The 22,734-nt window shown below is 37.4% G+C and overlaps 1 protein-coding gene across 7 annotated transcripts in view; it reads right to left on the bottom strand.

Annotated features, from left to right (window-relative positions):
• Window positions 1–1,954: 1,954 nt before the first annotated feature.
• HORMAD2 (HORMA domain containing 2) overlaps window positions 1,955–22,734 on the bottom strand; it is a 26,262-nt gene continuing 5,482 nt past the window's right edge. For 4 of the 7 annotated variants that reach the window (XM_060685137.2, XM_060685138.2, XM_034426140.3 and 1 more), the window contains exons 2-14: window positions 22,426–22,509; window positions 22,178–22,322; window positions 21,009–21,072; window positions 20,726–20,762; window positions 19,550–19,570; window positions 17,184–17,210; window positions 16,102–16,169; window positions 13,897–14,048; window positions 12,814–13,091; window positions 10,973–11,066; window positions 8,980–9,044; window positions 7,609–7,653; window positions 6,432–6,650 (exon numbers count right to left, since the gene is read on the bottom strand). In XM_060685137.2, the coding sequence (XP_060541120.2) occupies window positions 6,486–6,650; window positions 7,609–7,653; window positions 8,980–9,044; window positions 10,973–11,066; window positions 12,814–13,091; window positions 13,897–14,048; window positions 16,102–16,169; window positions 17,184–17,210; window positions 19,550–19,570; window positions 20,726–20,762; window positions 21,009–21,072; window positions 22,178–22,322; window positions 22,426–22,476 (1,212 nt within the window). In that variant the 5' untranslated portion in view covers window positions 22,477–22,509 and the 3' untranslated portion in view covers window positions 6,432–6,485. Of the gene's footprint in view, window positions 2,520–6,431; window positions 6,651–7,608; window positions 7,654–8,979; window positions 9,045–10,972; window positions 11,067–12,813; window positions 13,092–13,896; window positions 14,049–16,101; window positions 16,170–17,183; window positions 17,211–19,549; window positions 19,571–20,725; window positions 20,763–21,008; window positions 21,073–22,177; window positions 22,323–22,425; window positions 22,510–22,734 lie in introns of those variants that run through there. The other 3 variants (XM_087880490.1, XM_087880491.1, XM_034426143.3) reach the window with 1 other exon arrangement.

Below are 22,734 nucleotides of genomic sequence, written 5' to 3'. Positions count from 1 at the left end.
GAGAATGATTAATCGAGGGAGTAGTTTTTCTCCAGGAATTAGGGCTGCTCCATCACTAGAGTTTTCAAGAATAAACATTTGTCTGGAATGATATAGGGCATGAGCAAGGGGTTGGACTAGAAGACCTCCAAGATCCCTTCCAATTCTCTTATTCTATGTTCTAAGACAGCACTTACTTTTAAGGGGTCTGTTATACCTGGGCTGCAAAATTCCAAGGAACCAGGAGATGGTTTCTGTTTCTCACTCCAGGGGAATCTGGATTATTGCAGCCCTGTACTGTAGGGTATAATAATCACACACAATTCAGTCCTTTTTATTCTGAATGTTTGGAAAGAAATCACATAAAGGGTCTGGGAACTGTGTCTGTCCATCAGCAGGATAACGCTCCAAAACCTGAACTGAACAGAGCCAAATATGCCACTGTGGGAGGGTGATAAGAAAAGCATTCCAGAAAAAAAAAAATTCTTTAGAGTAGGAATGGCCTTTGAGAGAAGGAGGAAGAGCTGCAGCCTAGAACAACGGTCTGATAAGTGAAATTTGAATCCAAAGGAGGAGAGGTGGAGAGTGCATCTCAGAAGAGACCCTCCCTAGTTTTGGAGAGAGTAAAAGCAAGGGATGGGGAGGGTACTTTCAGGTTTTTTAGCCCTTAGACCTAGTGCAGACAAGAAGTACAGGCAGACGTATTCTTTATTGCAAGGATCCTTCATAGTCTGAAATGTGCAGGAGAAATTGCTCAATATACAGTGATTTTTATGGCATGTTAGTAGAAGGTTCTCTCATTTCTAAAACTGTGTTTGCTGAAACAATGCACAGAATGTGAGAGAAGAGGCTTGTTTATATTCCCTTGACTTTGGTTTCTTTGCAAAATGGCACCCAGTAGTGTGAGAAAAGAGGGACACGGTGGCTCAGTGGATAAGACGCTGAGCTTGTCGATCGAAAGGTCGGCAGTTCAGCGGTTCGAATCCCTAGTGCTGCGTAACGGGGTGAGCTCCCGTGACTTGTCCCAGCTTCTGCCAACCTAGCAGTTCGAAAGCAGGTCAAAAATGCAAGTAGGAAAATAGGGACCACCTTTGGTGGGAAGGGAACAGCGTTCCGTGCACCTTTGGCGTTGAGTCATGCCGGCCACAGGACCACGGAGACGTCTTTGGACAGCGCTGGCTCTTTGCCTTTGAAACGGAGATGAGCACCGCCCCCTAGAGTCGGGAATGACTAGCACATATGTGCAAGGGGAACCTTTACCTTTTAGTGTGAGAGAAATCCCAATGCCCATTTTTGCAAGATGCAAGAAGAAACCATATGCACTTCAGGCACGGCTTGTGTTAGGATACACAGTGGATATCAACGCAATAAACAAAACGGTAATCTGTCATATAAATAATAGCTGCTAGATATAATCCATCAATCTACGCCTGTTTTTAGTGAATAACTTAAAGCTATCGTTTAAAGCGATCATCGTTTTTTTTAAACTAGAACTGACAAGCTCTTCCTGCTAGATTTTATCTCTCACACTAGAAGATCAGTTCCATCGTTTACAAATAGGAAGGGGAAGATCACAAAGTTTTGCACCAAAAATCTCTGAAAGGTTTGCACCAATATTGTGTGCTTGGCCCTATGGAGCAGTATGCTTCACAAATATACATGAAAGAGCAACCAAAAAGTGAAAAGAAGCAAAAGTACCTAGAAAAAAACACATCATTACAGGGAAATGAAATGTTTTCTAGAAATGACTAAGATGAGACTCGAGATAAGTCTAGCCATGCAAACTGAGGAAATGACTTTTTTTTTTCCCTGGGTTCCTGCTCGGCTTAATCAAGTTAGAAGTAATGATAACTATTTAAATTAGCACTGGTGTTTTTGATAACTGGTGGCTCCATATACCTTACTGAGTAACACCACCAAGAAATGCAATTATTAATGAAACCCAGTCTGTGGTTTCGAATGAGAGCCATACATGTGATTCTTCTGTATTTATTCGAAAATAAAGAGAAAACAGGGAGAACACACAGATACACACATACACATCTCCAATGTATTCTCCTCCATGTTGAATAATCCACAACAAACCACTTTGGAAATTTTGTGCCCAGGGAAGCACACTGATACAAAGGTACCGTACTATAGTTTAGCTGTATTTCTAAATTGTTAAATTGACAGGGTGATATGATCTCATTACATTGACAGAAATGTTTATCAAAGACAAGAATGGGAGATGCCTTCGCAAATGACAGAATTGGTTTGCTTATGTAGCTTCAAGGCAGCTGGGCTAATTTTTTCCCTTATTCCAAAATGGGCTCGAAATTGCCATTGTCCCAAATATATGCTGTCTTTAAAAATTTACCCAAAGTAGGTAACAGATGAGAAACTATTGTCCAGGTGCATTACAGCCACAGCTATTGCTTCCAAGGTTGTCATAACTTTTGAGGGGCAAGAAGCAAATCAAGTGTTGTGCTGACTTTCTTTTTCTTCTTCTTTGGTGCACTCGTGTTTTCTTGGCTGGAAGCAAAGTCCATTTGCCATGTCTGCAAGAACCACCAAAGAGAACATTTAATACATTTAATATTCATATTTACTCATTCTGTTTTATTTTGAAATTTTTCAATACTGCCCTTCACTCACAAAAATGGATTGCTGGACTCGGTACAAAGGTAAGGGAATAATGCTAATACGGTTTGTGTTTATCTTACACAAATAAAAAGAAAGAAGTATGAAAGAGGCAGCAAACAACATTCTTAGAATAAAAATGAAATTAATAGGTCTGAACGTATAATGTAATTTTTTTTTCATCTGGCACCCAATGAATACAAAACTTCAAAATGTAGTAATGGATAGGTGAAATCAGCTCTTTGGGTATATGGACCATAGGTAGTTTAGAATTTTAAAATGAACTATAAATTGGGCTCAGAAGCAAGTCATTCAATGATAACAGTATAATACACTTCACTTATTCAAATTCAGAAGTCTAGCCTAGAGTTCTGAATCTACTCCGTGGACAACCCACATATGATGCCTCACAAAAATCTTACTTAAGAGCAAGGCTAGCCCCATTGAGGAAGGAAAGGCTGTTTCTGCAGGACTAACTCAATTCAATAATAGATACCACAAGTCAATGAACATATCTGGGTCAGTAATAATAATATGATTAATCAAATACAGTAAAATATGATTATTCTCTCTATATCTAGCAATTCTGCTCTTCAATAGTGCTAACGGTTACAACTTGGTAACATTTGGAGGGGCTTTGGAAAGGTTCAACTATACTTGGGGCTACAGATTATTGATCTTTTCAGATAGTGCCCTCCCTGTTGCCTTACAAATTAACAGGATGGAACTACTAATAACGAACACTGATTTGCCAAACAAATGTTATTTCGATTTTTAATCATATTTAATCAATTGAGAAAATTCTGTAGCCATAATAGATTTTTATTTCAGCAAACATTGGGTAACATATTTTTTCACATTTTGATTAGCAGTTAACTGTAGACTGAATGACACAATAATTACAAATGGATACAGGATGGACTTGACAATCACACTAATATACTGCTCACTGATGAAGTGAAGTATTGAGTGTAGTGCTACGAGCTTTGGTTTGAAGCTCTTCAACATTTTCAGTGAACAGATAAAACAAGTAAGTACCAACTTTTTGGATGATTCAAAATTGGTAAATATTTAAAAGATGAGGTTAACATTCAGAATGAACATTTATTTTACTAGGAAACAGAAAGTGAATGCGGGGGCACAAGAAGGGAAATATGTGGTTGGGTGTTAATGAAAAATTATTGTAAACTGGTTATAAATTGAATACTGCATGAGTAAAAAATGGGATTGGACACCAAAAAGCTTAATCAAATTTTAAATTGCAACAACAGAATTACGCTTTTAAGTCATGTAAAATATAGTAGTATCACCTTATTTTGCATTGATCAAATCAAATATAAGTATATAGGGTGGGGAATTGTGGTGGGTGGGAGTGTGTTTGGGGATTATGTGTGTGGGACCTGGTCTTTGGGTGTCAAGTAAATTTTGTTGTATGTGTATACTGTTTATACACATACAATGACAATAAAGTTTATTTATTTAAAATGTTTGAGTGTTTCTGATTTTAGTTCTTTGGTGATTTCTTTTCTCCTCTTTCCCCGCATCTTAGATTCTTAAATCTGCCTTGCAACATAATATGTACTGTGATGTGTGCTATACATGGAAGCTATTCATGCTTAAATTTGTCCAACATCTGTTATTAATATGAGGTGGTAATTTTGTCATTATTGGATGTTCTCCAAGTTTAAATTCCCAGTGTAATATGGTTGGTAAGGAATTTCTGGTGTTCAAAATGTTGCTCAATTGCTGATTTCCCTTACATATTCCTGATCGGAAATCTGAATTTTTGTAAATAAAAAAAAATAACTTTATGTAAGAAAGGAAAACATTTGTAACATATAAAATGGTAGGTAAAACTGATGCAAGTGTCATTGTGACTATGTTTACGTGGTAGTTAATTAATTCAAAGATTTTTTTTTATGAAAAAGCAGGAAATGGGTCACAATTCTGTGAAGATACTGATTCCATATTCTAAAAAGCCTGCGTGCAGTGTCCTAATTTAATCCTGTATGATATCATGTTTCATAGAATCATATGATTGCCTTACCAGGGAAGAGTGATGTATCATTCTTTGAAATATAGTATCATCCAAAACAAATTAATAAACTCTACGCAGGATTTAGTTTCCAATGTTGTTTCAGCCATACTGAGTAACTTCATTGAGGACGTGTTATCGCTCAGTGGTAGAATTACAGCGCTTGCAAAATTACCTCGGTTCAATCTCTGATACTATCCAAGAAATCTGGAAAATGCTATTACAGTAAAATGTCATTGTAATGGGACTAACTAGAAGACTTTGTTATTCACAAATGTCTGTTAAATATGAAAGTATTGTATGAGCAATCCTTAAACATGACAATTGTACAAGCTTATGCTCCGACCATTGATGTAAGAGAAGAGGACAAAAGAAGATGAGTTTTATGTTCAGTCAAGCAAAATGCACTCGTTGAAGGAATGTCAAAATTGGAAAAAACAAAAGGAAGTGAATTGATGGTAGAAAGGTTTGGGGACCCCTGCTCTAAAACATTACAGAAAAGCTAAAGGTTTTGCTTGTTTGTTTTTTTTTGTAGAATTCTGCCGCAGCCCTGGTAGAATACACTGTGTTATCCTAGAAGTGAAGATATTCACCTCCCACTCAGAAAGTTGAGAGTTCAATCCTAAGCAAGGACAGATGTTTCTCTATCAGGGCACAAAGAGAAACTATCTGCTGCAAAGTTCAGGTAGGTATCAGAAAGGGTATCTGGCCAGTAAACACTCAGCTCCAGAGTAGATTTAATAATTCTATGTATTCTATACACTTTTACACAATTTTACACACATCAACAGTGACAGAACTGCAGCTACATCAACCACATTTTCTCTGAAGAAACATTATTTGAGCTGCGGTGGCACAGTGGTTAGAATGCAATACTGCAGGCTACTTCTGCTGACTGCCGGCTGCCTGAAATTTGACAGTTCGAATCTCCCTAGGCTCAAGGTTGACTCAGCCTTCCATACTTCCGAGGTGGGTAAAATGAGGACTCAGGATTGTTGGGGGCAAGAGGCTAATTCTGAAAACCACGTACAGAGGGCTGTAAAGCACTGTGAAGCGGTATATAAGGGCTATTGCTACTGCTATTTCTTTTGAACATTGTTTTATTTTGATTAAAGTTATTAACACACAGGTCAGCTTCTGTGAAGACCTATGTGTACCAACCAGGAACTTGTGAATATACAGTAACAACAAACCTTGGTTCACAGCTAAACTTAAGCAGCTACGTCATTCCAAAGAGGAAGCCTACAGAAAAGGTGATAAAATGCTGTACAATCAGGCCAGAAATGTATTAACAAGAGAGATCAGAACAACAAAAAGAAGATACTCTGAAAAGCTAAGAAATCACTTCTCAACAAATGAACTCTAAGATGCAGATCTCTAAGATGATAGGATTTATTGTTGGACCAGTAATGGTCCATTAATGACCAAATGGATTCACTTGGCTGGTCCAGTAATGGCTCATGTAATTCTTCACAGGGAAAGCATTACACCTTCAAAGTCTCAGTATTCTAGTCATCCACAATTGCATACATGTCTGTTGTTAGAGGAAAAGTGTCTTGGGAGGTTCATTTTAGTATTTAATTCTGCTAGCGTTCAAATCAGGCCTAGGCTGAATCTTTAGCCTAACTTTCTTCATCATTTTAAACCGGTAGGGTGAAAATATTTCTCAACCAGTAGAGAGGTTACTGATATGCCTCTCTGGGTTAATTAACCAATACATCTTAATTAGATTACATTAGATTAAACACAAGAACTTTAGAAAACTCAAATACGTTTAAAGACTCACTTTTTTTTTTTAACCAAATACAGTAAGGAAAAACACAAAGGGGAAATGAAAAATTCCGTGGAATTATTTCCATATAAGCATGTCCATTGAAAAGTGACGTGGCCAGAAAGGCATTTCCATCTTCTGGAGACCTGCTCTCTGCCTTCTCCCAGACAGATGTTCCTTGTGCACTTCCCTTGAATGGAGACAAGAGAGAAGATCCGCGATCCGCCCTCTGGCCTTTGGGAACTGCCAAGACCAATATTAGGGATGGGGAGATGGTAGAGTTTCCTAGGGAAGGATGGAAAAGGGTCCCCACCCTGTCTGCTACAATATTTTCCCTGCCATTCTTCTACCAAGCCGAAGGGTGGATAGGAAAGAACTGGAAAACTAACTTTTAGGGCAGGCTCAACATTTCCCAATGTTGTTTGGGATCCTAGACAATTCAGTTCCTTTGCAATGGGTGTGGCATCTTTATAAAATGAGGGAAATGTAATTGTCATGTTTTAAAAATAAAAAGGCATTTGGACAGTTACCAGATTTAAGAGGCCAGGCCTCTTAAATGTTCTATGTGCAGGCAAAGGACAATTTTTAAAAGCTATTAAGGTACTTACGAGGAGTTGCAATCTTGTCTCCTCTAATTTCTACATTATCCTACTATTTAATGTCACTTTTCTCACCTCAAAGCTCAAATCTGATCTCTTTATGCATCTTGTAGGGGAGATGGGTGGCACAGAAATTAAATCAACCAACAAAGAAATAAAATCTATACAGGCTTATTTTTTCAAGTATTGCAAGCTTGCATTTAAAAAAAACTCGCATATGATATGTGTTAGCATATTTAGGTTTATAATATAGAGCTCCATGATAATCAATTTGAAATTAATCAAAGGATAATAAAAATGGATTGAGGAGAGCCATTAAGCTGCAGACAAAATTAAATTTGCAAGATCAATTAGAGTTTATGTGCAATTTGGTGTCAAAACTAGAAATCCTGTTTTTTAGTTCTGTATTTCATAATAACTAGTCAAATGAACTGGCATCCTGATATATCAATAGATCATATCCTGATAGCATCATTTCCTGTCCTTGCTCCATATTTCTAGGGACTTATCAACAGCAATGTCTAATACGTTAATGATTTCGGGACCAGGCGAATTTAACAGAATAGGAGAAAAAGAGAAGTAGGAACTAAGGATGTGGTTACCATTCTGGTTTCCATTGTGTCTTTAGAAGAACATTTTTCTTGGACCTGGGAGAAAGGGAAATTAAAATATTAAAAACTAATATGGTAAATTCCACAACAGTGGTTAACAGAACTGGAAGGGACCTTGGAGGTCTCTTAGTCCAATCCTCTCTCAAGCAGGAAACCCTATATACCGGTAATTTCACACAAATGCTTGTTAAACGTTCTAAGAAATTTCTCCTTTTGTTCTAGGTTGGTTCTCTCCTTGATTAGTTTCCATCCATTATTTCTTGTTCTGCCTTTAGATGCTTGTGGCAGCCTCTTAGATATTGGAAGACTGCTATCCTGTCACACCTAGTCCTTCTTTTAATTAAACTATACATATCCAATAGTTTATGATTTAGTGCATTGTGCAAATACAGAAAGGAAGTACAGTTCAGGAAGCCAAGTCATCTTAATTTGGTTGTTCAGTAAACTGCAAAGAAAGAGACTGAATCACACCCCCATACATTCTTTAGCTTCCTTTGCCTACATTTAATGGTATTTGGCATAATCTAAATCCAAATATCTCACCCACGATGTGTCAAGTTGTGGTTTTTTTGAACTGCCATCGCATGGATTCCAGTGAGCGACCTGCTGCCCAATAATTTTGCTTACCTATTTCCTAGTGAGATAATAGGTAGGGAAAGTCCCTCTGCTAAGTAGAACAGAATTAATGAATCATTCATAAAGTAATAGCTTTTCCAGACAAATAAACTGGTTTTGCCTAGTGGCTTGATTTCCATTTTTCCATGAAATGAGCACATGATCATTCAAGCCAACCAGTCCTGAAAAATAGGGAACAACAGTTTCCCCATGAAAAAAATAAAATAAAAATCTATCAGCAAACTGAAAAATTGTTGGTGCTATAAAGGTACAGCTTGGGCACCAAAAGGTAGAAGAGACAATGGGCTCATATCAATTCTTTGTTGATGGAATGTTCTCTTGCAAATGGACACCAAATTGTAATATAAGCCATTAGTTGACATTTCTGGAGAAGGCACAGTGTCATGGTATTTTAATGAGGACTGCTGTTCAGTGAATGACTCAGCAAATCTGGGATTGCTGACTCAAGAAAAGTGTCTATTTTTAAGCAAGAAATGGGGCTTAAGGGAACAAACAGCCCAGAAACCTACTCAGCCGTTACTTCAAACAAAATACCAGATCATCATTTCAACTCTACCAGGCAAACCGAGGCCATGATTTCTGAGGTCAGAAATAGACAAAGACTAAGATTCTGTCTGCATTTTAAATGTTTAGAGTACAGACACAGGTTTCACTTAGATTCTTGTCCAACACAAAGTTCTGGCTAGCACCAGATGACAAAAAATAAGTCAAAACAGCAATGCTCACTTTGTGAGACGTCTTAGTACCGCATTCTTTCTCTGTCTCTTCAGCTCCATCCTTTCTGATTGTTTCTAAAATAAACAGTTTATATAATTTGCAGGCACAGATCAAAAATATTTTGCATATAAAAATAAAGAAATCTTGGGAAAATGGCAATAATCTATCTAAACAGAAATTTGTCTGTGTGAAAGTAGGCATTATTTGTTAATTGAAAAAATATTATCATCTCAGTCTTGAGCCAAAAACATCCATTTACGTATAATCAAAAGTCAGAATAGTTCCTACACACAGGCATCCAAGATTATTAGATTCATACATGTCAATATGACAAGGAAAAAGAACATCTAAATCGTATTAGGGGACTGAATTATTTACAAATAAATATTGTACTCCAGACGTTGAAGTGATTTGGGTGATCTTGAATAAAACTTACATGATACATTATTTATGGCCTTTCATGAAAGAAAACAGATTTGAAAAATCTTTGCTTATGTCCACCAAAGCCAGCATGCAATAGCAATGTAGAAGTAGTTGATAATCTAAGGGACATGGCATAAGAATAAAAGATAGAAGAAAGGAGGGCACTGGCACTCCCTCTGCCGTGATGACCTTTTAGTCTTGGGGATTTTTTAAATTTTGATTTTCACATTTAACTCGTAAATTTTAACCTTGTTCTTAATTTTGTTTCCAATGTTTGGTTTTAATCATGTGTTTATGTTGTTTTATTAAGTTGTTCGTACACAGGTGAGATAGCAAGAAAAAGTTAGACAATCATTTGTCTGGGATGACCTAAGATCTCCTGCTTTGGGAAGGGAGTTGGACTATAAGACCTTTAGGGTCCCTTTCTGCCCTATGATTGTAGAAATGTAATGACTGGCTGGCTGACTGACCGGTTGACTAACAAAAGAGAGAGGGGGAGAAAGGCGGAGAGGAGAGAAAAGGGGAGGGGGGAGAGATACTTTGATAGATTATACTTAGAGTGATTATTTATTTGGAGGGGGGGGAATAAAAGCTAAACCAGGAAAGGGGGCAAACTTGAAAGACTAAGGATTAGGAAAAAAAACTGTTCATGTTTCTAACTTTGCTTTAAAAAAGAAAATTCAAGAGTAGAACAAAGAACAATCTTACAGAAACACATATTCTATTAAAATGTCTAAAATCAAATAGTGTACGTAAATTTATTTTAAAAAGGCAATTCAATCCCCGTATTTTTCACACGAACGTAAAACACTGTGCATGAAGTGATACCATTGATATGGTAAAAGTTGCGTGTCCAAAATAAAAGATAAAAGTGAGTTTTGGAAGAATAAATAAACTAGAAAGACAGCTTTCTGAAATAAAGGACTAGGAGCATTCATCCTTGTCCTTTATAATGAAGGGTATGGGGTTACTGTAAATAGAGTCCATGAAACCATTATAAAATATATTAGATGAATGCTCCTATTCATGTGTGAGATTTTGCAGAAGGGAGCAAGGGATGACACATTTGCTGCATGCAAATATGTATCTAATGGATGATACCACTCTTAGGAGGAGGAACATTAGGCTCCTAAGATACCTGGGCAATGCTGACTGTGACTTATGACCATTTGTTACACTTACAATCGTTGCAGCATTCTCCTAGTCACCCAATCAAAATTCAGACGCTTGGCAACTGACTCATATTTGGGATGGTTTCCTTGTCCCGAGTTCAAGTGATCACCTTTTGTGACCTTGTAACAAGCAAAGTCAAAGGGGGAAGCCAAATTCACTTAACAACCGTGTTGCTAACTTAGTTGCAGTGATTCACTTAACGACTGTGGCAAAAAAAAGGTTGTAAAATGGGGCAAAACTCACTGTCTTGCTTAGCAATGGAAATTTTGGGCTGAATTGTGGTCATAAGTGAAGGCTGATCTGTACCTCAAAATCAAGCAAACTATGTCATATAAATCCGATGTCCAGTTAATGACAGAAAATGCCTCTGGGATGTACACATAATGTAAGTTTTAGATAGATATACCTGTTATATCTGGATTCAAAGGGGGCATGTGCTGTGACACTGCATTTTCTTCAAACATCCTATTTTTATCCACGTAAGCAGCCATAAACTTCCTCTGCAAAACAATTCACCATGTAATGTTCCATTTCTTTAATTTCAGTTAAAGGAAGACGTAACCGCCTTATTTGCCTAACTGACAATAAAAGGTATTTGCTCAATTCACAGCATGACACATTGTGATATGTGAATTTGGTTAACCCATAGGTTAAATGTACCAGAATTGAAAGTCTTGCTATAAAAGTGAAAGTAATGAGGGAATTTAAAAACTGTTAGAATAACCACAGGAGAGAAAACAGGTAGGTTTCTCTAACAGTTTTCTAATGGTTTAATCATCATCACTTTCTCAGATCACCTTGGCCACTGTATGAGAAATGAGAATGGTGTGTATTTTCCCTTAGAAATTTAAAATACACTTTAACTAACAGTTCCCTGCAGGAGAAGTTTCCCTTTCAGAGAGGACTCCACCTTCATTCATTTACAGAAAATCATATACAAAAAAAATAAAAAACAAAAAAAAACCCCACCTTCCTTGCTCATTGGCAACGTCGCACAAATGAGATTCGGTCTCTGTTAATGTGACTGATTTGTGTCAGCACAAACCTAATGCTGTTAAATCTATCTGGGGGAAGTTTGTGTGCCTGTGTGTGCAGATATGTGACTGAAATAACTACTGTAAGGACAACTCCAGTGGGGCTTTTTTTCTGGGTAAAAATAACTAAATTGGGACACATTTTTTCCCTGTGCAAAAACAGGTACATTTTGACCTATGCCTTCTGATTAAGTGTATTAATTTATTAATTTATTAAATTTATTTATTTATTAAATAAATAAAATTAATAAATAAATAATAAAAATTAAGTTGGCGGACAGGCTTTGTTCATTTTGGAAAGAGATTGCTGTTATGGCCTACAGGTAGAGTATAAAAATAAGAGTCATATCCTGCTCTAAGGGAGGAGGAATAGTAATGGACAAATTTCATCCTTTTCCTAGGGAACAATATGCTTTTTTTACGGAAGTTACCAGAAGCTCTTTTTCACTTCACAAGAAGTCAAATATTAACTTTTCCCCATAGCTAACAAATTATTTATTTACTAAATTGATAAGCTGCCTTACAGGAGCTGAATAAGATGCAAACAGCATCACCTCTTCCCAGGTTTTCTCACCAAGAAAAAGCCGTGAGGTAACAATAGAAGAGAATATCTGTAGCTCAGGGCTGAACTGTGGAATTCTTGGTGTTCTCTGAGCTACTGTTGTTTGTTTGTGGATGTTCAACTAGATTGATAAATACATTTAAATCTCGATCTTTCCAATAATATTTGTACACCATACTGGCTCTCCCCAGTAAGTTTTAATCTGTGGGCCTTTTCTCTTATGTGTATAGCTTTAGCCTTTAAACTTTCCTTCAGGTCTTCATGGGAGATAGAGTTGATCCACCTTCAATGAATCTACCTGGTGTGTTCCATCATCCTAAATCCAGATCTAATGTAAAGACAATTTAAACTTGTACTGTCAATATATATTCAAAGAATCATGTCATACACAGGAAGATTTTTTTTAAGCAAATCTACTGAATAATTAGGCATGCCTATAAACCTCCTAGGAATAAAGTAATTCAGATTTGCCTTTAAAAAAAACCATAACAGTATATTTAACAGGAGTACTTAAAACAGGTGCCCTGCCTTTAAGTAATAAGGCTATGCACAACTACCTCATAACCCATTTTACGACTGATGTTAGGAAAGCAAAACTCCCACTATAAGGTCACCCTCATTTTTGTACAAACTGGTTTGTGGAAATGTAACCTGTTCTGGTGCTTTAGTGCTGTCCTCTTCTTCTTCTTCATCATCATCATCATCACAGTCTAAACCTTGGTGGGAGATTTCAGTGGGACCATTCTCTTCCACCAGACTGTTCTCCAGCATCCCCATCCTTTTGCTGTCTGTTGTTACCCTCACTTTCAATACATGGAATCCAGTGGAAACAGATCCTACTTTGAGGTTCACAGGGTCACCATCAAAAAGAAGACCATCTGAGCTGTCGCCTTCCTTGAAGCCATGAGGTTGGTAATCAATGGGTGTGACTGCAAAGGAAGCAGGTGTGAAAACTGGAGCAACAGGTACTGACTCTAGGACAAGAATCTATCTATCTATCTATCTATCTATCTATCTATCTATCTATCTATATCTATCTATCTATCTATCTATCTATCTATCTATCTATCATCTATCTATCCGTCCGTCCGTCCGTCCGTCTGTCTGTCTATGTATCCATCTATCTATCGTGGGGCAAAGCATCTAAATACATTCCATGATCATTATGCACATATTTGCCCCAATAATTTATTTAAAACATGTTTACTTTATGAGTCAGCCAAGAAGTTTCTCATAATGATTTTTTTTTTTTAGATTAATAAAAATAACAACGTTACGGACAGAGATTATCTTGTCTAGAAAACACAACAGGGAACGAAAAGAGGAGGAAGGGGAAGGAGAAAAATATAAATTCTTGTTCCTAGAGAGAGCAACTTGAATGCAAAGAACTGGGAGAAGAAATGATAGAGCTGGTTTTTAGCAGAATCAGCGGTGAAGGCACTATTTCCCATTTCAAGATTCACAAGTTCTGAGCTAGGATTTTCGAGAGAGAGAGAGGGAGGGAGGGAGGGAGGGAGAGGGAGAGAGAGAGGGAGAGAGGGAGAGAGGGAGAGAGGGAGAACAAGGATCTGGTCTCTGTTTTATTATTGATTCCACATTTAGTTCTAGTTGGGTTGCAAGCCCCCAGTCTTGCATTGGCAACTCCATTGCCATTTCAACGGCAACTTCTAACATCTCTGGGTTGGGTTTTGTCCTAAGTGGAAGCCAGAACAGATAGGAAATCTTGCCACTTACCATCTTTGTAATAGAACAGTTTCATGGTCAAAGTAATATCATTAGGTAGGGGTCCAAGATGCTGCATCAATATATACAATTTGCGGATCAGTAGAATACTGGCTTTTTTAATTTCTTTGCTATTTGTTCCATTGTGAAAGCTGACTTGAGAACTACCAGGAAAACAAAAGATAGGTTAAAAATGATCTTGACTGATGTGGCTTTTTTGGGGGGAGTAGTACAATAAAATTATATATCAATGGAAAGATAATTTATTATCTAATTATCTAATTATCTAATTTAGAATCTAATGCCATAACTTTTATGAAGGATTTGCTATTAGAATAGCAGTTACAGTATAAAGAAGAAAAGTGAAAAGAGGACTTTTTGCAAGCCTTCCAAACTTCAGATGGCAATGTACTTATTTATTTATTTATTTATTGGTTCGATTTATATGCCGCCCTTCTCCGGAGACTCAGGGCGACTTACAATGCGTTAAGCAATAACCTCCATACTTTTGTATATACCTGCTTAGTAGGGCTTTCGCCCCCCCCAGCGGTGTTCTTTTTTTATACAAAGTCAGCTTATAGCCCCCACAAACCGGGTCCTCATTTTACCTACCTCGGAAGGATGGAAGGCTGAGTCAACCTTGAGCCTGGTGAGATTTGAATTTGCAGTGATTGCAGGCAGCTGGTGCTACTTAACAACACTTTAGTCTGCTGCGCCACCAAGGCTCTACTTCACGGAATAGGGAAAATAATTTTAAAAGTGTACCATTGGGTTCCCATTCCCTTCATTTTCCTATAAGCGCAGTTAAAGAACTGTGATTGTAATTAATTGTGAAATTAAATAGAATCATACTATGATATTGCCTGACTTGCAACTTTACAGTATTCACCAGAATAAGCTGCTCACAAAAGGAATAATTTAGAGACATTAACAGAACAAAACAAATGACTTCACAGGGTACTAAATGATTAAACCATCCTAAAAATGGGACAAGAGGCACAAGGACTAAATCTAAGCCATATGTGCCATCCAAAAGTATTTTGGGCACTAAGTAAAGTCACTGTGAGTCCAGTGTTAAATACCTAAACCAATGCCACATTGATCCAATGCCAGATGGAGTCCCTACTGAAAAAGACTTGTTAGAGACAGCTAGAGTATCCAGATGGATTTGCCACAAATAGGATGATGATGATACATTAATTAAGTCAGATGTCTATATTCCACAAGTAAGACATTTGTTAGGATTGGGGTACCATTTCTCAGTTGCAGCGTAAGCCAAAAGAGTAAAAACTAAACACTGCATTAGGACAAATATAGCGTACCCACTGACTCATTTTACTGGAAGGACAGGACAAAGCTGTAGAGTCCTTTTTATAATTTCAATAAGATAAATAGGGCAACTAAGGCATACTGGTGGTTGGCAATTGTCTAGAATTGCAAACTGGGTCATTAACAGTGAATTGACACTATGATGCACCAGGGCACATCTCCAAATACACAAAAAGATGATGAATACTCTTTTTGTCGGAGTACTGAACTTATGTCTCTGGGTGTCCCCTCTAAAAAAATAAGAAATGGTGCATTAATTCCCATTAGACAGAATGGACCCAGCTTAAATGGAAAAAAAAAAAAAGGCTGGATGGTAGGTACAACATATCTCTCTGTTTTTCACAAGCAGCTCCAGTTCACACAGTGAGCAGAGACTATGAGACTGGTGCATAATGAAGGATGAGCTGTCCAAAAAAGCAGCTGAAGGGGCAAATTATTTTTTTGTCCTCCCGCAACTTCCAAAATTACCACATTATACCAAAACATGCTTCAAAATTAAGAGTATATTTCCACATGAATTGTACCACCAGGTGGAAAAAAAAGTTCCTTTTAGGTCTATGCTGAGATTTTTAAAAAATCCACCTGCCACTTTCCAACATGGTCTTGAGCTATTATGATTTCAAGCTGTTTAGATGCACAACGACTGAGATGTGATTGTGTTTATAAACGTTTGCTCCATAAGCAGCAATTTGCTACAGTAATCAGTTTCCATAGTTCTGAAAAAATAAAGGATTTGTTAATAAACCTACATTAGAGACTACACTTACACAATGAAAATATTAAAAATTAAAGAAGTCAGAATTTGCATTCCTGATGACAATTTCCACTCGTGAGATATTTAATATAAAGTGCCTGCTGTTTCCAGAAATTAAAGAACAAGAAATTTACCTAGCAAAGTCCATCTGAGGTCCATTCTTTGTGTATTTGAATTTGAACTGATAGAATTCTGTCAAGTGCTAAGGATTGAACAGGAAACAGAACTTGAGCTCGTTTTCCTTTTTTTAAAGAGAAAACTGAAGTATTTAATATTCAAATACAGATTTATATTCGATCAGTGATCCTATTATTATTCAGAAAAGTTTACAAATTCTTTCAGTCAATTAAAAAAATATAGCAACATGAAAGGAAAAAAAAAACATCGTAAGAACAGAGACAAGAACAGGCCTAGAGATAGGCAAAGGCATTGAATAGGAAATAATCTAATATCATTGCTACAGCATAAATTTAATATCAAACTTTCTCTTAAAGATAGTTTATTAATTATCAGAATAACAGAGTTGGAAGGGACCTTGGAGGTCTTCTAGACCAACCCCTGCTCATTCAGAAGACCCTACACTTGGTGCCGAAACTGGAGTGCGCGTGTGCGCCTGTCGGAAAGCAGAAAACCAGCTCCCCGGTGCATGCATGCATACCAGGCAGCTGCGCTTCAGGTTTCCAGCACTCCCACATGCGCAAAGAGCAGCTGGCCGGCACGCATATGCACGCCAGAATCCAGAAGAGCTCATGCCATAGGTTCACCATCACTGCCCTATACTATTTCAGACAAATGGCTGTCCAGTCTCTGCTTAAAAACCTCCAGTAATGAAACACCCACAATTCCCGGAGGCAAGCCATACCACTGATTAATTGTTCTCACTGTCAGGAAATTTCTCCTTAATTCTAGGTTGATTCTCTCCTTGATAGGTTTCCTCCCGTTAGTAATTTTCTGTATCTTGAGTATTTGAGTATTTTAATACACAAAGATAATCAGAGGTTTGGGCCAAAAAATTGTCCGAAGGAGGGTGGAAAAAGTGTGAAGTGGCCCACGTTGAATGAAGCAAAAGATAGATGTAATAATGATACTAAAGGGAATTTATATATTTGAGTTGCATCATTATCAAGGCAACTAATCAGATGAATCCTGGCTGACTTAAATATGAAATGAAAAAATTCTGTCTGTACAGCTTGCGGTTTACAGCTTAGGGTCTTACCTCAGGGTCTTTGGGATTGGTATAGATCTGTTTCAAGAAAGTAGACAAAATTAATATGGCTCTTCAATGGATTATCGTAACAAAACAAAGCCAAACCACAGCTTTCTTTGATCACAGGCTGATAATCATAACTGCAGGAATGTTTCTTTTTGTCATTCTTCCTGCATCTGTAACTAGTCACATAAACTGAGCAAATTATGAAATGATGAGAAGAGTGTGTCTATATTTGGAGAAATTAAGTAATTTTTTCCATAAGCCAAGCTCGGATCCAGAGAATTGTTCACCACCTACATAGATAACTGTGGTCAATTCATCAACCCTTCCAACCCACCAGAAATTTGTTTTAAAAATCTCTAATAACAGAAGTGTGTGGCCACATTTAATTTCAGTGAGGGGTTTTTTGCAGAACAGAGATAACACGATCTATTTAGCTAAAATGGTGAGGTGTTTTTGTGCTTCTTTGAGGTCTCGTTCAATTGTTCCACTAGTGGAAGAAGGCTTTATCTTTCCAATAGCAAACAGAAGAGTTGGAAGAGAAGTTATCTTTCCTGGCATTGTTGCCTTTTTCCCCTAGTGGGAGGTGTTAATGCTTGGTGAAACTACTTTGTCATGAAAATATCTAGCACAATATCCCAGACTGTCAGATTCAAGCAGAAATATAATAAATATAATAATCTATATCAGTGGTGGAATTCAATTTTTTTTACTACCCGTTCTGTGGGCATGGCTTGGTGGACGTGGTGTGGCTTGGTGGGTGTGGCTTGGTGGGTGTGGCAGGGGAAGGATACTGCAAAATCTCCATTCTCACCCCACTCCAGGGGAATGATATTGCAAAATCTCCATTCCCACCCCACTCTGGGGCCAGCCAAAGGTGGTATTTGCCAGTTCTCTGAACTACTCAAAATTTCCACTACTGGTTCTCCAGAACCTGTCAGAACCTGCTGAATAGCACCCCTGATTTATATGATTTGATTGATTGATTCATGTCGACTCTTGTCAAGCACGTAAATTGGGAACTTCAGATGAATATAAGGATTTATTGCAAGCTCTCTACAAGAATCTGAAGTATTAATGGTCAAAGCAAATTGGCGATAGATAACAGTCTCAAGGAACTCAAGATGGGCTGGACTCAGATCTCTCATGGGCACAAACTTCTCGGCCTCAGCCTGGTCATCTCCTACAAACCCTCAGCAACATTAGATAGATTTTTCTCCAGAAGGATCTGTTCCCAGCCTGGTCTTCCAACAGTGCACCATCACCACTGTACCTAAACCCATCTGCCTCTGGCTGCTGAATGTTCTGTTTCTATCTTTCCTTCCATCTTTCCCTACATTATAGACTTTTGCAGAAAGCTACGACATCACCTGTCTGAATTATTATCATTTGACCTTGGTCATTTGTGCCTTGAATGAGAATTCTGGGTTTAACAGATTTAACAGATTAATAGAGTTGGAAGGGACCTTGTACTGTAGGTCATCTACAGAAAACCCTGCACCATCTCTGACAAACGGCAGTCCAATCTCTTCTTAAAAGCCTCCAGTGATGAAGCTCCCATAACTTCTGAAGGCAACTTCTGTTCCATGAGTTGATTGTTCTCATTGTCTGAAAATTTGTCCTTATTTCTAGATTGAATCACTCCTTGATCAGTTTCCATCCATTATTCCTTGTCTGGTCTTCGGGTGCCTTGGAAATTTTTTTGTTTGATGTTCCATGGTATTCTCAGGTGTCTTCTCCAACAGCAGAATTCAAAAATGTCAATGCTCTTTCAGTCCTGCTTTTTCCAAATTCACTTTCACTTCTATAAAGTACCACAGAGAAAACCAATGCCTGCACCATTCTTATTTTTGTAAGTGCGGACATATCTTGGCATCTAAATACCTTGCCCATGGCCTTGCTAACCTACCAAGCACTAGACTGCACCATATTTTGTGACTACTTGCTCTTTTATTATTAATAGTTGCTCCTAAAAGGCAGAAACTATCCACCACTATTATGGTTGGTTGGTTACCTATTGTCCTTAGTTTGATCTTCTTTACGCTTAGTTTTAGCCCTATATTTTCACTTTGCTTCTTGACTTTATTATTACACTTTGCACTTCACCTATCAGGGTAGTGAAGAAAAATGGAGGCGAGAGTGCTATGTATGCCATCTTGGTTAACTACCGCTCTAATAAATAAATAATATGCAACAACTCTACAAGTGATCCATCACAATGATGGTGATGGAATGAAAAAAAAAATGAAAAAAGAGTTCAGATGACAATATTTTGCATGTGAAAGACAAGCCCTTCTGTATTTGCCATGATATGATTCCTCAAGCTACCCTTTCTAAACTGAGAATGAAGAAAATTTGTACATAGTACTTACTGCCAAAACTGCCATATGTAGCTGCAAAACAGAAAAAAAGAGACTGTTCAAAATCTGCATTTTATTTACAATGTGCCCATCACTGCCTGTCAACCAGTCACTAGAAGAGAAAAATTCCGTCTATTTAGTGTGCCACTTTTTATTTGCTAGTTGGTTGCCATAAATAAATAAGTGTTAATGCTTCCTTCCTTGTTAAGAAAGAGGAGAAGAAATAGTTCTCCTGCCTCCTGACAATGGGACAGACCTGCTTCTGCAATAGATGTCATTTCCCCATCAAGAATTTGAAGAATTTCAGGACTCAGATGAATTGCAAGAACATCACTGACACTCTGTGGCCATTTGGCTTCATTACAAAGAAAGAAGCTGGGGTTGATTTTTCTTTCCTTTCTTTTTTCAGTTGTGTTTCCCTCTGTCTAAATACAATATAAATTGTCTTTCTATACCAGAAGAAAATTCCAAACTTAAATCACTCTTTTGCATATTGCAACTGGTCTTCCAAGGACCCAAACTGCATCACTCAACCTTTTTTCAAAATTCAAAAAAAAAATCATGAATAAAACTATTTCCAAGCATGCAAATATTTCCTTCATGATATTTTATGTCTGTAAAAAGCAATAATAAAACTGAGGATCAAGGCACTGGAACTTTAGATGTGGCATTTGGCATTGCACTGTTAGGATCACATGAAACACTCAGCCAGTGGCATGAATTTGCGATAAGCTCTTCGGCACCAAACACGAAGGTTTAAGTAATTTATCTTCTCTTGATTAGATAAGGACTGGGAAAACCAGGGATCAAATGCATACTCAGCTTAAAATTTACTGAGCGACTCTGGTCCAGTCTCTGTCTTAAAATCTTTTATAATTATAGCAATTTAACACCTACCTAGCACAAAAATGGGAAAATAAACATTTTACACAGAGACATAAGGCCCTTTCATGTCTCAAGCAAAGTATTGCAGTGCATCAGGCAATCTTTAAAATATGCCAATTAATTAGATTTATTAACATTTCTATAGTTAAGCATTTGAAAGTTTTCAGCACACCATTTGTGTGGAATTGCTTTTGTGTATATGGTCATTCAAGCAAAAGAACAAGAAGACTTTTTTCCTGAAAATTTGGGGTGAAATCACATTGCATCAAAGACACTTTCAATATGAGTTTAACTACAGCTTACATAATTCTTTTCCAGTGCATCAAAACATCCCTGGATCCTATCAAAGAAGTAATGTAGATAAGTAAAACATCAAAAATCTGTTGGTACAAGAAATTTCTAAACTCACAAGTGCAATTAACAGCTGATCACTAATAAAATGAAGAATTGAAATGCAAAATTTAAACCAGATTTAACAGTAAAGATAATATCTCTATCTTTGTACAACCATTGGTTAATGTTGTATATTTAAAGTATACCGACAGGTGCTCATTACTGCATTCTGGCGTTATTTTCTGACTCTTACCATTTAACTACTTGAAGTGATCCCTGGCAACTTTTATCTTCTCGGAGGATTTTTAAATATATATCTGGAAAAAGAAGTACATAATGATCTAGATGATAATCATGATGATTAGAATTAACCAACGCTTTATCAGCTTCATTTTCAGGTGCTGTGAAAACTGAACATTGTGAAACTGTGAAACATTGTGAAGTGTGCAATTACTCTTTAGTGCATTTCAATGACAGTTCTAAGGACAGCCTTATAATGTCAAAATGTGAGGTGATTTTCCCTGCGTATGTCAATTTAATTACAAGTATGATGCTCACTTGATGGGTAAGAGTTGCCTTTTAAAACTATTGTCTTTTGTCTTTTTATTTTATTATACTAAGGCAGATCACTTTGAAGAATATATGTCAATTTACATGGTTCATTTTCATGACAATATACGATTATGAAATTATTGTGAGATGAAGTTATTAGGCGCTAGATCTTCAACCGGGACAAAATGAAACGAAATGCCATGATTAGTGTGGTGGTAAAAGGTACCACTCACACATGTGTGAGCTGCATTCACTCCCAAACCTCTTAAATGTCCCTCCTAGATGTGAACTGCTTGTACGAAAACCTCCCTGAGTGGACTTTGCTTATCAGAAGGTCACAAAGGGTGATGATATGACCCCAGGATACTGCAACTGTCATAAATATGTTGCCAAGCATCCAAATTTTGATCACTGTATTGCAACAGTTGTGAAAGATAGTCATTTGTTGCTTGTATCATTTGTACCCTATGACTATCATTAAGTACCTTATGATTCTTGATGAACATATCTTTTCTTTTATGTACACTGAGAGCATATGCACCAAGACAAATTCCTTGTGTGTCCAATCACACTTGGCCAATTAAAAAAAAATTCTATTCTATTCTATAAGTCACTTTCTTCAGTACCCTTGTAACTTCAAGCAGTCACTAAATGAATGATTGCAGGTTCAGCAGTACTTGTTTTACTTTTTGCATGCAAATAAATTTAGCACATTGGATCTTCAAAATGCTTTGTCTGTTTTATGTGAGACAGGTTTGGGCCACTACATTGGACAGCTGGGGCCTGCCAAAAGGGAGGTGTGCAAACGGCTGGCCCATTCTTGCTCCAAAGCAATCTCAGTTTTGGAGTTAAGACAGTAAACATGTTTACCCTCTAAATAGCAGGTTCCATAAGAGCTTTCCGGGAAGAGACCTCGCAGGTAACTGATGCAGGAAATTGAAACTGCAAGCAGCCTTTTCACCAGAACCAGGGACTCTTGCTCAGAAGCAATTCGGCTTGGAAAGAGGGCCGTTTCCTGCGTCAGACAAAAATGAGTTGCATGTCTGTTAAGAAAGCAAAATCAAAGGCAAATCCCCAATTTTCTTTCCTAACCATTTTGTTCATCTGGAGTTTCATACCTTCAAGGTTTTATGCTTCTGGCCGATGTGCGTGATTTGGGCCGTAGCCATATTAATTTAGAGAGCTGGCTTTTGGGTCACAACCTAAAGGAAGATGAGACAGTTCTATGTTTGATATAATTTTTACATTCAAGGTGCATCCAGCTTGTGCTTATCCTTTGATTTGTAATGAGCACAAATTGCCAACAGCACCCTCCTGAATATGAGTTTCTTTTGTCCTCAGATTCTGCCTCTGAAATATTTCTGAATTTTTCTCTTTTCAAACTATGCATTTTATGCATTGTTGTTTTTTATGCATTTTTTGCCTTT

This window comes from Pantherophis guttatus, chromosome 17 (assembly GCF_059756535.1).
Source record: "Pantherophis guttatus breed Tessera chromosome 17, ASM5975653v1, whole genome shotgun sequence".
Classification (NCBI taxonomy): domain Eukaryota; kingdom Metazoa; phylum Chordata; class Lepidosauria; order Squamata; family Colubridae; genus Pantherophis; species Pantherophis guttatus.
Note: the sequence above shows the minus strand (reverse complement) of the source record. Positions and strands in the feature narration are given on the sequence as shown.